Raw genomic sequence first — 13,937 nt, 5'->3', positions numbered from 1 at the left:
TGCAATGAGAAGCCTGCACCCACAACTAGAGAAAGCCCAATAATGAAGACCCAGTACAGCCATAAATACATTTCTTTTTTTTTAAATGTCTATATATATTTGGCTTTAACTTGTTACCATTGAGACCCAGGCACTGATTTGCTTATTTTTTTTAATTTTGTTTGTTAATTCTAATGCTCAGCCAGGGTTGAAAGCAACTAATTTAACATCTGAATCTTTGCTTCTATGACATATTTAGCATCTCTGATTTATCTGAGGCCAAGTCTTTGGTCAAGAATGCAACATCCAGGACTTTCTTGGTGGTCCAGTTGTTGAGACTCTGTTTCCATTGCAGGGGGCATGGGTTTGATCCCTGGTTGGAGAACTAAGATCCCTCAGGCACACTGTGTGGCTAATAAAAAAATAAAATTAAATAAAAATACTTTAAAAAAGCAACATCCAATTAAAACACAGATCCCATGGGTAAAATTAGATTTAGAATTTTCCACATGGTTTCCAGAAACATACTGCAGCAACAATCAACTATTTTTGGATATTTTATAGTTATCTAATGCCACTTAGGAGAGGCCTGTTTTCTTAAATCTATAGCTCAGTTTAGAGAGAATGACTTCTTTGCAATAATGAGTCTTCCCAGTCCATGAACATTATTTATTCTTGCATTTATTTCGGTCTGGTATCAGTCAGGGTTCAATGGAGAGATAAAAACCAGACCAGACTTTGAATGGAAAAATTCTAATATAAAAAATTTTTTACAACTAGTAAAAAGGTGAACATTCAGAATCTTGGATATGCCTCTAGGGGGTACAGAAGGAGCCACTGTAGAAAGGATCTATGACCTCTGGGGCAGAGGAATAGAAAGTGTGAAGATACTTGGAAACTTTTTATTTTTTATTTATTTGTTTATTTTTGGCTGGGCTGTGTCTCTGTTGCTGTGTGCAAGCTTTCTCTAGCTGCGGAAAGTAGTGGCTCACTCTCTAGCTGTGGTGTGTGGACTGCTCATTGCAGTGGCTTCTTTTGTTGAAGAGCATACGCTCTAGGGTGCATACGCTTCAGTAGTTGTGGCACATGGGCTCAGCAGTTGTGCACAGGTTCAGTCACCTCGTGTCATCCTGGACCAGAGATTGAGCTTGAGTCCTCTGCATTGGCAGGCTGATTCTTAACCACTGGACCACAGGGGAAGCCCAGATGCATGGAAACTTAAATGAATCCCCTGAAAGGGAATGGAGATTCAGACTTCTTTGGAGGTCTGGCTGCCATAGAAACATGCAGTCCACTAGTGATGGAGAAACAGAAGGGTGTGGACCACAGCTGAGTTGTAGGAAGGAGGCGGCAGTTGCTAGAGGCATGGGCTGAGCAGCTGGTCTCAGGACTTCTGTTAATGGTGGTAGAAGTGGTGGTAATGGGTAACAATCACTCATTCCCAACTTTAGGGTGAAAAAGTTCAATATTTCACCAGACTTGTTTTCTTAATGTTTTTAGAGGCTGTAGGCAACACCTAGAGAAAAGCATAATGTAGTTCTCCCCCCAGAAGGCAACATTTTATTACCAGTGGGGTATGATTTATGGTAAGAGGGGCAGCCTTAAAAAGGAAAATGAGGTTACCAAAGAAATCTCTGATCCCGGTGTTGAAAAAGGTAGGAACTTTGCCACTAACCCAGAAGCTCTTACCTCAAGGGCACTGGGGCTTATGGGTCCTCCCAGCCCCCCAGCAGAAGGATCTAGAATCAGTACTACACCGCCCACCACCACTATTCCAAAGTGTGGGGATCTGCTTTTCTGTACATTAAACATGATCCAGATTCGGGCAGATGGAGTTTTTCTGATTAGAATTTTCAGAGGAGCCAGGAGAGGCTGCTCTGTGTTAAGGCATGGCTGTGGATAGATGGATGTTGTGGCAGCAGAGAGAGAAACAAGAGTGGGCGAAGTAAAGAGGAGATTTGAGACACTGTCCATTTGGCAAGAAAGAGGAGAGTAATGAGACAGTAATGCTTCAGAGGCTATAATATATTACTGATTGTAGATCAATACTGAAAGAGCCGTATCAGACAGAAATTAGTTTTGAAGAGGAAATTGGAACTTAACTGCTTCTGGACAGGATATGGTGGATAAAATAATTTTATGGCACCTTTTCAAATTTAGGCAAGTGCCCCTTTATTGGATTAAGAAACGAGATCTGAGCCAGGCCGAGAGAGCAGAAGAGAGCCTGCTGGGAGTTGGACCAGGCAACTGGAGGCTACTCCAACTGCCTCAGACTCCCCCCTCCCCTGGCCCCTGTTATCCGCCCAAGCCTTGCCCCAGCTCTGCTTCCAGTCCCGGCCCGCATGCTCCTGCCCTCTGTGCTCTTTTTCAAATGATCCTCCATCAGCTGGCAGAAGGAAGAGAAATTTGAGGATGTTGGAGCCAAGCTGGCCATGGACTGAAGCTGCACATCGTCACCTAGCAGCTTGAGGAAACCCCATACAGGGGTGATGCCAGGTCCGGGAGACGGTCCCTGAACAGAGAACGGGCTTCCCAGGAAAGAAGTGAAGGAGCCTTGTCCAAAGCCTGGGACCCCTGCAATAGATTTTAATCAAATTTTACACTGACACCATCCAAGTCTTCCTTGAATTCTCTCAAACTCAAAATAATAGTATGTGTTTTGTCTATGTGTGTGTATCTTTGTGTGTGTGTGCAATCAGATATAGCTCCCTTCATGTAAAAAGAGGACAAGATTTTTAAGATGAACCTATGTGAGTACCCAGTGCATCATGGAAAATTCTATTTTCAAAAAGCTGGCTCTTTAAATTACATGTTTTGGATAACCCTCAGTTTTTGGTTTGGAAGCAAAACAGCTCTGTCCTTGCGTAGATGTTTTCAAGTGGTCCTAAAGCAAAGCAAACAGCATAGCGTGCTGGAAAGATAAGTGACTGGGGTCTCATTTTGACATTAAGCAGGTGGTCGGTCATACTAGGAAAAGCACATGCAGACTTGATTCCTCTGTAAAGGAGGAGAGCAGACCAGGTTATCTGTGGTGTAGAAGTCTCATTCCATAAGCTCAGTGTCCCTTGTAAAACATAACTGCCTGTGAGCAAGATTTCTGTCCAGCGCAGAGCTCTACCCCCAACTCTAGTATCCCATGTTGCCTGAACACGGCTCCTAATTGTACTCAGTTCTGTTATACACATTTCAGATTCAGAAAACAGGCTTGAAGAAAAGTGTAGGACTTGCTCAAGACCACCCAAGTTCCCAGCATTCTGTTTCTTTTTATATCTCTGTCCTAGCCAACCCTCTTGCTTGACACCAGCTCTGCTCTGCATGTAAACAGGAGGCGGGGTTACGAGTTGCATAAAAGGTACTGACTGTTCCTGGTGTGTGGGCGTCTCAGGTCAGGAAACAGGACTGCAACCCCATTCATGCTGCTTGATGGTGCCTCCCTTTGAGGCGCAGGGGTGACAACTGAGAAGCCGGCTAAGAAAGGCAGAGCATGGCATCCAGCCCATAGACACCTGATATTCCTCCCAGGCTGCCCACCCCGCTTTCCACCATCCAAGGAGCTGGAGACACTCAGCCTCCCGAAACCTCTAAGAAAGCAAGGTGATTTCACTCACACATATTTCTATGACATGGATGTCCAAACAGGGAGCCAAAGAAAACCAGCTTTTCAGTTTTTGTGTTCTGGTTTTTTTTTTTTTAAGGTAGCATGTGACCAGGAATGGCTGGGACCAACACAACTGCTTTAATTCTAAATGTCTGCAGTCTGAGAAATCGACCATGTCTTGAGGTAACCTGATAGAACACCACTTTGGCTACTCAGAAAGGAAGGTTTCTGCACGGTGCACGGACTGCGAGCCTGCATTTAGAAGTCAATGCAAGACCTCGGCTGGCACTCCATACCTGCCAGGAGCTGCTGCTGAAAACCAGGTGGCCTGCTTTAAGCAGAATTCAATTACCCAGGTGGCAGCTGTTTCTTAATTCAAAACTTTAACATCGCCTTTTTTTTTTTTCCCATTATGAAAAAAACCAAAGGGGGAAGAGAAAACATTGAGTTTGAGCACTTCTGGTTGATGAGTTTAAAGGTGTGACAAGGCAGTGGATTCTTGCCCCTGCCACCCCCCACACCCCCTCTCCCGACCCCCTTACTCCCCTACCCTAAGCTCCCTGCAGCTCTAGCCTGCAGCACCCTGCCTGGCAGACGTTTACCAGCAATGGGAGTGATGGTCCTGAAACCCAGCATTCTCTTGGGTCATTCTTAGGAAGAGAAAGAACTCTGGCTTGCCAATTAGAGACTGCATTAGCAGGTGGTATCTTCCTTCCTCTCTTTGTCTTCCTCTCTTTCTTTCTGTGTGTGAAGGGGGAGGGAGGCTGTAAAAAGGGGGAAAAAAAAGAAAAACCTGTAATGGTTTTAAGTTACACTTGGACACAGTGCTTTCTCTCTCCCCCTTCCCAGTCCTCTGCCCACACGCTCGGACCGCCCCCGCCCACCCTCCCCCAACCAGACAGGTTACCCTGTATCAGCCCCTGCAGTCCAGAACATGGATAGTCAAGCTTCTTATTCTGAAGGTGACCATTTCTCAGCGGGGCCAGTGCTGCAGTGTTTCACTGCAGGGTTTATTTCCCTAGTCCTCACCTGCAGTTTGGTGATAACTAGACCAGTTCAGACAGGTGGAGTGTTACCCAACCCTTTCTCACCTAGCTCCTGCATTCTGTACTGTGGTTTCTGCTACAAGCTGGCTTCATGTACCCAGACAGGCCCGCTGTTGGATTCAGGAGGTTGCTGGGGCAAGAGGAAAACCAGCATAAAGCAGGTTCTGTTCTTACTCCCCTCTCTAGACAAATTTTTGTGGATGTCTTCATCCTTCTTTGAAACTTGTTTCTTGCAGGCTGAGTAGGAATTTGAAATCAACAAGATCATTCCTTACACTGTTTGAACAGTTACAATGTGACAGGTGATATTTCCCTAAGAGTATCATGTCAATTGATTCTCACAGCAGCAGCCCTGGTGGTATGGTTACAGATAAAATAGGCTCAAAAGTTACATTTGAGGAAGGAAGACTCAAATTGAGCCACCTTTTAAGGTCAGGGATTTGTATCCCAACAGATGGCTAAAATTCTGTCCAAATCCCAATTTTCCACCATATCCAGCAACTTGAAAGCCTCTGTTTGGGGGAAGGAGTAGATAATCAGGATCATGACGGGGGAACAAGACATGCACGTAAATACACAAAAAAGGAAGAAAAAGATTAACATGCCATCTCAAGAGCTAAACATGGATATCCTGAGATTCTGAATCCAATAATATGACCAGAAGAGCTTTGGTAAATGCACTGATTATGAAAGCTTATCCCACGGCTCTAGTTGTTCAGTTCCTAAGTTGTGTCTGACTCTTTATGACCCCATGGACTGCAGCATGCCAGGCTTCCCTGTCTTTCACTATCTCTTGGAGTTTGCTCAGACTCATGTCCATTGAGTTGGTGATGCCATCCAAACATCTCATCCTCTGTCGTCCACTTCTCCTCCTGCCCTCAATCTTTCCCAGCATCAGGGTCTTTTCCAATGAGTCAGCTCTTCACATGAGGTAGCCAAGGTACTGGAGCTTCAGCTTCAACATCAGTCCTTACAATGAATATTCAGGTATGATTTCCTTTAGGATTGACTGGTTTGATCTCCTTGCTGTCCAAGGGACTCTCAAGAGTCTTCTCTAGGACCACAATTTAAAAGCATCTGTTCTTCAGCACTCAGGCTTCTTTGTGGTCCAACTCTCACATCTGTACATGACTACTGGAAAAACCATAGCTTTGACTATGGTTGTTTTATGGACCTTTGTCAGCAAAATGATGTCTGTGTTTTTTAATATGCTGTCTAGCTTTCTCATAGCTTTTCTTCCAAGGAGCAAGCAAATACTACCACAGAAATCTTTCCAAAGCACAAATCTGATCATGACACCTCCCTGCTTAAAACCCTGCAGTGTCTCCCTATGACCTACAGGATAAAGTCCAAGCTCTTAGAATGGTATCCAAGTCCTCGATCGACCCTGCTCACCTCTCCAGGCTTATCTCCTACTGCTTTCTTCCTCTCTGTCACACACACACAATTCTATGCTCTAGTGATTTTAAACTCCTGGCCAGTCCTCCCCAACAGATTAAGTTTAATTAGGTGCCAAGGGTCTTACTCAATTGGCTGCTTTTGCTTACAAGCACCCCACAGTACACAAGCACACACGTGTGCATGCATGCATGTACACACACACACACACACACACACACACACACACACACACGCACCCACAAGAGGCTTCACTTCATGAACTCCCATCTATCTTTCAAGATCCAGCCAGGGAAGCCCTTACAGCTCCACAGGCAGAACTGACCACTTCTTCCTTCATGTCCCCATGATATGCTACATAGATACAGCACCTCTCACTGTGTTACTAATATCTCTTTGCATGTCTTACTTTATGCCAGATGGTGAACTATTTGAGGGTAGAAAATGTGTCTTAGTTGTCGTCATATGCCAGCATCAAGTGTGATGTTAGGCTCAGAGTAGATCCCCAGTAATGGCTATTTTGGGTTTTGGGATTTGTTTGGTTGGGTTTTTAATTTTTAATTTTTGTTTATTTGTTTGTTTGTTTTGGCATGAGCTAGCTCTTACTTCTGTTAAACAATGGAGAGTGCCAGAGGTAGGGGTGGGAGAAGGGATGAAAGAGAGAGAACTTCTCTAGGGGGCTTATCAGTAAGAGTCCACATGTAGAGGTTACCCATCAACCACATGGCAGCCTCCAGAGTAAAACCTAAGCTGTTAAAAATGAATTGAGCTGGTTACTATTTTTGTACCTGACCTACTTTGGGGATACTTTCTTCAAAAACTCCCAGACTTTTGTAAATGGACCAAACCACTTTTTGATGATTCTGTATTCTCTCCTATTATGGTGATTTCTCACTTCAGTGAAGGGAAAATCTGCAAAGTCCCTGAAACCCCATTTTAGTGCAAAGGGATCTAAGGAAGAGTGCTGTTCTCAGTGGAACCAGCCTTCACAGAACTTTCTCAATTGTTTTTCCATGGAAGCTTTAAAGGCCAAGAATAGCAGATCTATCCACCCCAATGGCAGCACTCATTTCCTCAGTGCTCATGGCTGTATTCCCCTGAGAACAAGGTGGGGTTCCATGACAGGTTTCTCCTGCTTCCTCTTCTCTGCCTCCAGCTTGCCCGTGGTGGCCTGTAAGCCTGCTTGAAGCCATGTCTCTGCTGCCTGGGTGCAGATAGGACTCTGGCAGTAGAATACTTTTAGTTCCAGACCCTTTGTTTGTTGCCATTTAATTTTTGTTTGCAATGCCCCATGGTGGTTGATTTGTAGAGAAGAAAATATGCATTTTTACATGCCAGGATATTGTAATATTTAATAATGTTTTGATACTATTATCACAATAATAATCCCTGGGGTGAGGGGAGTAGCAGTGTGTTGGAAAGTGCTAGAAAAGAAGACCGAGCCTGACTCTGAATTTGAGAACACAGTGTAAAACACTTGTGGGGGACAACTAAAGAGTCCTTTATCGTTGTTTTCTTTACAAAGACTGCTATTAATAAGAGCACATTGTTTAAGTGGCAGTTGTAATAAAGGAGGGCTTCCCAGGTGCCTCAGATGGTAAAGAATCTGCCTGCAATGCAGGAGACTGGGGTTTAATCCCTAGGTCAGGAAGATCCCCTAGAGAAGGGAATGGCACCCACTCCAGAACTCTTGCCTGGAGGATTCCATGGACAGAGGAGCCTGGTGGGCTACAGTCCATGGGGTTGCAAAGAGTTGGACATGACTGCGCAACAAACACTTTATTATAAAGTGTTTGTAATAAAGGAATGCTGAGGAAAAACCTGAGAACTTGATTCTGTATGACTGATAACAGCCTCCAGGACAGGTACCAAGTAAAGTTGACTTCTAAATTTCCAGAGGCAAAACCTGAGGGCTTCAAAAATCATTAACAGAAGGAAATATGTTTGCAAGCATACTAAAGAGTTTTTATAGGGAAAAGAGGTGAGTGGAAAATGGAATCAGGGAGGGAAAGTTTCAGGGGTCAGAATTCTTTGGCTGACAGATTTCTGATGGTCAGTGTTCTGCCTAGAACTGTGCTTTAACAACAACAACAAAAATTATCTATTTATTTATTTGGCTGTGCCATGTCTTAGTTGTGGCTTGCGGGATCTTTAGTTGAGGTATATGGGATCTAGTTCCCTAACCAGGGATCAAACCCAGGCCCCCTGCATTAGAAGCATGGAGACTTAGCCACTGGACTACCAGGGAAGTTCCTAGAACTGTGCTTTTAAAGCAATGGGTAATATGTCTGCTGCTAGATGGGGACAAGCAGATCTGCAGTGGTGGGATACTGGCTAGGAGAAACTTTGAAATGGTGAGAAATGGCTTTAATGCAGTAAATATGGTAACAGTGGCAGCTAAGTGGCTTCCTGGAGTACCAAGGAAATGGTAAAAAATAAGGATGCATGCCTAAGATTGTTTCCATGATACCTCTAGTGCAAGCTGGACCAAAGAGACTTCTATCTTTCCAGTTTCCGAGCTCATTGATCTCCCAAGCGTTTGCTTCCAATGGAAAATGCTAACTTTATTGTAGGTTCCAACTCTTTTTCTAAAGCCCTTAATTGCAATGGCATGTTTATTCATTTCAGCAAGTACTTACTCAAAGTGCTAGCACTCTTGGCTCAAAATACTGACTTGCATCATGTTTTTCAGACGTCTGCTGACTATTCACAATGACTGGGCCAACACTCCGCGGTTGTGTCAAATCCTCCTCGAAGCCATCCACATTTGGCAGCCTTGGGGGCTATAAATGCTGAGTCTCTGGTTCCACCAGTTTAATTGTTTCCCAAGCTAGGAGCTTAACAAGAACTGATAGTATATGAGGTAGATAGAATAGAGAGACGGAATTTGTCCCCACATTCTCTTCTGGAAGTTTCTTTATCCTCAGCACTGCTCTGGGAGTTTGAAAAGATGCCCAATAGTTCTCCAACATTCAGGGACTGTCCAGTTCCAATCACTCCCTGAGCCTCAGTTTCTTCACATAAAATGAGGGGAATGTTTGCTTTCCAAGGTTCCATTCAGAAAGCTCTCCCAAGAGGGGAAAGAGGCCTGTCCCCCCCAAAATGGTATTTCCCCCTTTGGTCACCCACATCCCAAGGCATCTGTGACTTCTGCACCTCAGTTCTGTCCACAATGTCTCTTTGTCTTAATTTTATAGGCATGCTCAGGGCTCCATTGTACAATCCAGCAGGGATTCTTTTCATCACTCTTTCCCATAAAAAGTTTTCAGCTCTAGCTTCCTTACCATATTTTTTTTCCCTTCACCTCTTTTGTCCTCAATACCTAATGATAAACTTTATCCCTAAAAACACTCCTGAGAACTGCCCAGAAGTGCCTGGACCATATAACACTTGGCTGAGCACTCATAGACACATCAACATTAGAGGAACAGTAGCAACAACATAACTTGTCTGATATTCTGAAATGTTTTTGTCAAATTATGTCTTTCAACAGGACTGAAATTAAAAATTGGATTATCAAATGACTTGAAAATGGAATGGGATACACCTTGAGAAGTGAGAATAGGTGGGTGAAAACGGGGGTAAGGGAGTGTTTGTTGATCTATAGCAAACATTTTTATAAAATGTTCTCAGCCTCATGATGATGCACCCGGTAGACTGATGAAGAGTAGAAATAGGCAAAAGAGGTTCTCGCTGGGGTCTTCTTGGTTATAAAAGAGGAGAGGCCCATGGAAACCCTCTGTATTTGTGAGGACAGCACCATTGAAAGCAATTAGTATCCTTCTACCAAAAATTCCCTGGTGCCATGCTCAGAGACCAAATTTTACAAGCAGGAAGACGGTTCCCATCTTGCGATTTTGAGACCAGGCTCCACCATCACTAGCTGAGTGGCCTTGTTTTGAGAAAATCCTCAAACCTCCCGTCTCCCACTCTGTAAAATGCAGCTAACGCCCTTTGCCTTCCAGACTTGTGAGAATCCCATGGAGGATTTTATATGTAAAAGTACTATGTGGAGGCAAAAGTAAATTTCAGATTTTAATACTTCTTCCTTTTATGCCTTTTCCCCAGTCTGGAATATAGCTAGAACTTTGAGGTCCTCTTGAAAGGACCTTCAGCAATCTTCAGTTGCCAAATAAACAGCTGAAAAGGCCAAGGGAAATAAATGCCTGATCTTTCAGTGTTATGTTGTTAAATGAAAATTTTAAAAGTGATAATTTTAGTTAGGGTGAAAAAGGTGATCCACCAGCAGGAGAAACCTACATTGTTTAGACTTTTGCTTTCTACATTTTGTTCTTGCTGTGCTTTTTCCGCTCAGAGCAGGGCCCAAGGGATAATTAATCTCAAGCAAGCTGAGAGATCTTTAGTAAGCAAAATCCTCCTACAGGTTAGCAGTAATGGGGGATATATTGCATGAAAATAAAGCATTCTGTAGACCTTTGGAGGCAGAGCCCTGATAACACTTCATAAATTCCTTCTGTTGAATTAGCAGCATTGGGACCTCTGTTCTGGATTTGGGGGTTCTTTCCCCAGCAGGCATGAATTTGAATTTACAATTCCTCTGCTCTTCAGGGCCTGCGCTGATTTAACCAAGCCTGAAGGTCGCTGGAGGAGGCACCAGTCCTGAACAATGCATTCTTGGGCAAGAGGAAAGAAACGGTTTCTTCTAAAAAGAACAAGACTTACTCTAATGGCCTAACTGCTAACACAGTTGCTAGTTTTTTCCCCCTTCGATTTTCTTTCTTCCTTCCCTTCTTCCCAGTTTCTTTCAAGGCTTCACCTCTTTATTTTTTCACGTTAAATTAATAGTTGAAATTAACAGGGCCAATTTTAACTTGCTTAGGAAGTTAATGTTTTCCCTGTTTGTTGTCAGAATTCCCAGAGACACGGAGTGACTCTCTCCTGCAAACCTTGTGCTTTCCCAGAGCATGCCTGACTTCCTGAAAACATTGTTAATAATACCTTGCTTTTTAACTGCAGGAAACCTTCAGCCATTGCAGCCTCTGCAGAAGCTGTAATGGGAGGCAAGCCACACAGCGCAGCCAGGCCAGGGCCCTCCGGGGGGTTTCTGGGCTCCTCACCACACTCCAGGCCCAGATCCCTCAGAGAACCAAAGGCTGAGCTGAGAGCGGCCCTGCTGTGCCAGTGGGAGGCCAGGAGACAGGCCCTCAGACATCTTACCCTCCGCGGAGTCTTTTGCCAAAGATATGCATTTCCTTAGGTTTCAGGTGTTCCTCCCCTGCCAAAGTGAATCCCCAAAACAAGACAGTTTATATTCACAGAACAACATGAATGAATTAATTGCAGGCGCTCTGGATTATCATTTGGGGGTGTTGAAGCAAAGGAGGCGGAGGGTGCTTGGGACCTCTGTCAACGCCAACCCAGGCCCTGTGGGATATAGATAACAGGGATCCCAAGACCATAGGAGGCATTCGTGAGAGCACCGAGAGGCTGGCCCCAGAGCCTGGCCGGGAAGGCCATCCGCAGGTAGGCGCGGGGCCTGGGGTCTGCAGGGACGCGCATTCCCTTCTGCAAGCGCTGGCTACAGTCTCTCCGGACTCCCCACCTCAACCTGGTGTTTCCTTTAGTCCCAGAGAAGCTCCCTGATGCCCAGAAAGGCCCCTCCGCGCGACGATTCTGTCCCGGGTCCGCGGAGATTCGGGAGCCCAGTTTCACAGACATCCCCGCACCCACTGCGGACCTTGCGCGCTCTCCAAAGTGGGCTGGTCACGCAGGGCGGAGGGAGGAGGAGGAGGGACGCGGGAGCCGCACGGCCGCCGAACCCCCGCAGCCCAGCCAGCCAGGGCGCCCCGCGGAGGCGCGGTCTCGGCCTCCCGGGACGTGCGCACGCGAGCCCCAGGCCCCGGCGCCCTGCTGCCTGGAGCCCTGGCCGGTCGCAGCCGGCACGGCCCCGGCCTGGGGGTGGGGTTGGGGCGGGAGGCGGAGCCAGGGCCCGTGGACGGTATCAGGTTGCTCCGGTAACGGTGACGTGAGTGGGCGGAGCTAGATGCAGGTTGCATATTTTAGGAAGTGTGGAGGAGGCGCAGGCTTGAGCTGCGGCGGGGTCTGGGGCTCAGAACAGCGGCGGGAGGAGGAGGACACGTGGCAGCAGCAGCAGTAGCAGCCCCGGCGGCGGCGGCGGCAGAAGGCATCGGCCCGAGCCGCCTGCCGTCTTCCCTCCTTCCCGCCTCGCGGCAGCCCTAGCTCCTTCCTCTTCGCTCCCCCGGCCGCGCTTGCTCGGCCGGGAGCCGCTTTCTTCTTTCTCTCATTTTCTGAACGGAAGGACCCGGCGCGGGGCGCAGACCATCGCCGCTATGGGGAAGGGGGTGAGTTTCGGGCGAGCCAGGGGAGGGGCGCGAGGAGCCCTGGCCGGGAGGCGGAGGAAGGGGAGGAAGTCTGGAGGGCGACCGCAGCCGCGGGAGGCGGAGGAGGAAGCGGCGGGGCGCGGAATGGGTTGGCAGAGCGGCGAGGCTTAAAAGGCGACGCACTTTGGAAATGGAGGGAGTGCGGTAATAAGGGGCGGACGTGGGAAGGGAGCGCCGAGGGGCTGGAGCGCGGCAGCGCCGGGCGGTGCGCAGACCCTAGAGAGGGTCTGCGGGCCCCCGAGACCGAGCGCTCCCGGGCTCCTGGAGGCGGCGCTCGGGAGCCGCCGGCCCGGGAGGAGGAGGAGGGAGCACGGCGGCCGGGCGGCCCTGGACAGGAGCGGGCCGCCGGCGGCATCCCCAACCCGCTCCTTTCCTCCCTCCTTCCGCCCGCCCTCACCTTCCGTCTCTCGCCTTCCTTTCTCCCTCCGCCCTTCTCGCCGGGAGGAAAGACGTGCTCCTCCCCTTCCCCTGTGGGCGCTCTGCCCGGCCCCTTCCCGGGCTGCGGTTCCCGCCGCGGCTCCGGCCCGGGCCCTGGGGGGCTTGGGATGCGGGGCCGGCCTTGGGGTCCCTAGGCTTCTTCTGGAGGCTCCAGGGTCTATCCAGTTGCCCGCAGAGGGGGAACTGGGGGGAAAAAAATTGGCTTCCCTTTAGTGTGGAGCCGGTCGGGCGGGCTGGTGCCAGAAAGGGTGTGCCTTCGCTCTAGGATGGCCTTGAAGGTATACTTTTGAGAGCTTTGATGGGCCACTTTCCATAAACACGGGATGCACTCGGGGCAGCCTGAGCAACAGGAGTGGTCATCTTGATGGTGGGGAGGGTGAATGTTGATTTTTCTTTTTTTTTTTTTTTGGAAGAGTGAGCCTGGAAGGAGCACAGCCTGATCCACCAGTGTCTCCGGGTAGTATAAATACGAAAAAAGGAAGGGAAGTGAGGACAGTACAGGTTAGGAGTGTCTACGCACGGAAGAGAGATTCTAGAAGGAACGAATCTCCTCCTCCCCGGGCAGGAGAGGCGAGCACTGTGGGAATACCAGAACGACGGCTGGTTCCTGCATTTTTGTAACTCAGACAGTTAATCTATAGGCCCGAGGCCAAAGTCCAGTCGAGAAAAGTTTATACAAAATGACGATCAGAAGTATCAATTGATGGGATAAAATGACCAGGTCGTGAGAATACTGGTAGGAGAGAATCCCCTCCATTGTGTCCAGGGTTTGCACGCTGTCCGGCGCTTAGTAGGACTGTGAAGGGTCGGCTCCTCCGAGTGGAATGAGTGATGGAGGAAGAGGGAGGGTTCTTGCTTTAGGGAGTCTAAATGGATTTTGAAGGAGGTCATTGAAAGGTTTGGACCTGGTGGAGAAAGGAAGGAGAAGTGGGAATGCACAACTTGAATCTTTTAAAAGCACAAAATGTGGAGGGCCGCTGCCTCAGGTCAAGTAGCTGAAGAGAACCGGGGTGCAGACTGGGTTAGTGGCCTGTGCTTGCACACACCATCAAACCCTAGGTCTTTCCAGTAAACAGGCTGTTAAAAGCTCATTTCTTGGTCTCTTCTTCCTCAGAA

The 13,937-nt window shown here is 47.6% G+C and overlaps 1 protein-coding gene and 1 long non-coding RNA gene across 4 annotated transcripts in view; one reads left to right on the top strand and one right to left on the bottom strand.

Moving 5' to 3' along the window:
* Positions 1-897: 897 nt before the first annotated feature.
* Positions 898-12,834, bottom strand: LOC139035121 (uncharacterized). 2 transcript variants are annotated; one of them, XR_011487634.1, is made up of 3 exons: positions 12,781-12,834; positions 4,180-4,341; positions 898-2,553 (listed from the first exon to the last, which is right to left on the bottom strand). It is a non-coding gene; the product is annotated as an uncharacterized lncRNA (long non-coding RNA). The 2 variants fall into 2 exon arrangements; XR_011487635.1 differs by lacking the exon at positions 898-2,553 and adding an exon at positions 3,681-3,946.
* Positions 12,045-13,937, top strand: part of ATP1A1 (ATPase Na+/K+ transporting subunit alpha 1) — a 31,915-nt gene continuing 30,022 nt past the window's right edge. The window contains exon 1 of one of the 2 annotated variants that reach the window (XM_020892330.2): positions 12,045-12,344. In XM_020892330.2, coding sequence (XP_020747989.1) covers positions 12,333-12,344 — 12 coding nt within the window. In that variant the 5' untranslated portion in view covers positions 12,045-12,332. Of the gene's footprint in view, positions 12,345-12,457; positions 12,528-13,937 lie in introns of those variants that run through there. The other variant, XM_070467245.1, reaches the window with a different exon arrangement.

This window comes from Odocoileus virginianus, chromosome 5 (genome assembly GCF_023699985.2).
Source record: "Odocoileus virginianus isolate 20LAN1187 ecotype Illinois chromosome 5, Ovbor_1.2, whole genome shotgun sequence".
Taxonomy (NCBI): domain Eukaryota; kingdom Metazoa; phylum Chordata; class Mammalia; order Artiodactyla; family Cervidae; genus Odocoileus; species Odocoileus virginianus.
This window is presented reverse-complemented; position numbering and strand designations above follow the sequence as displayed.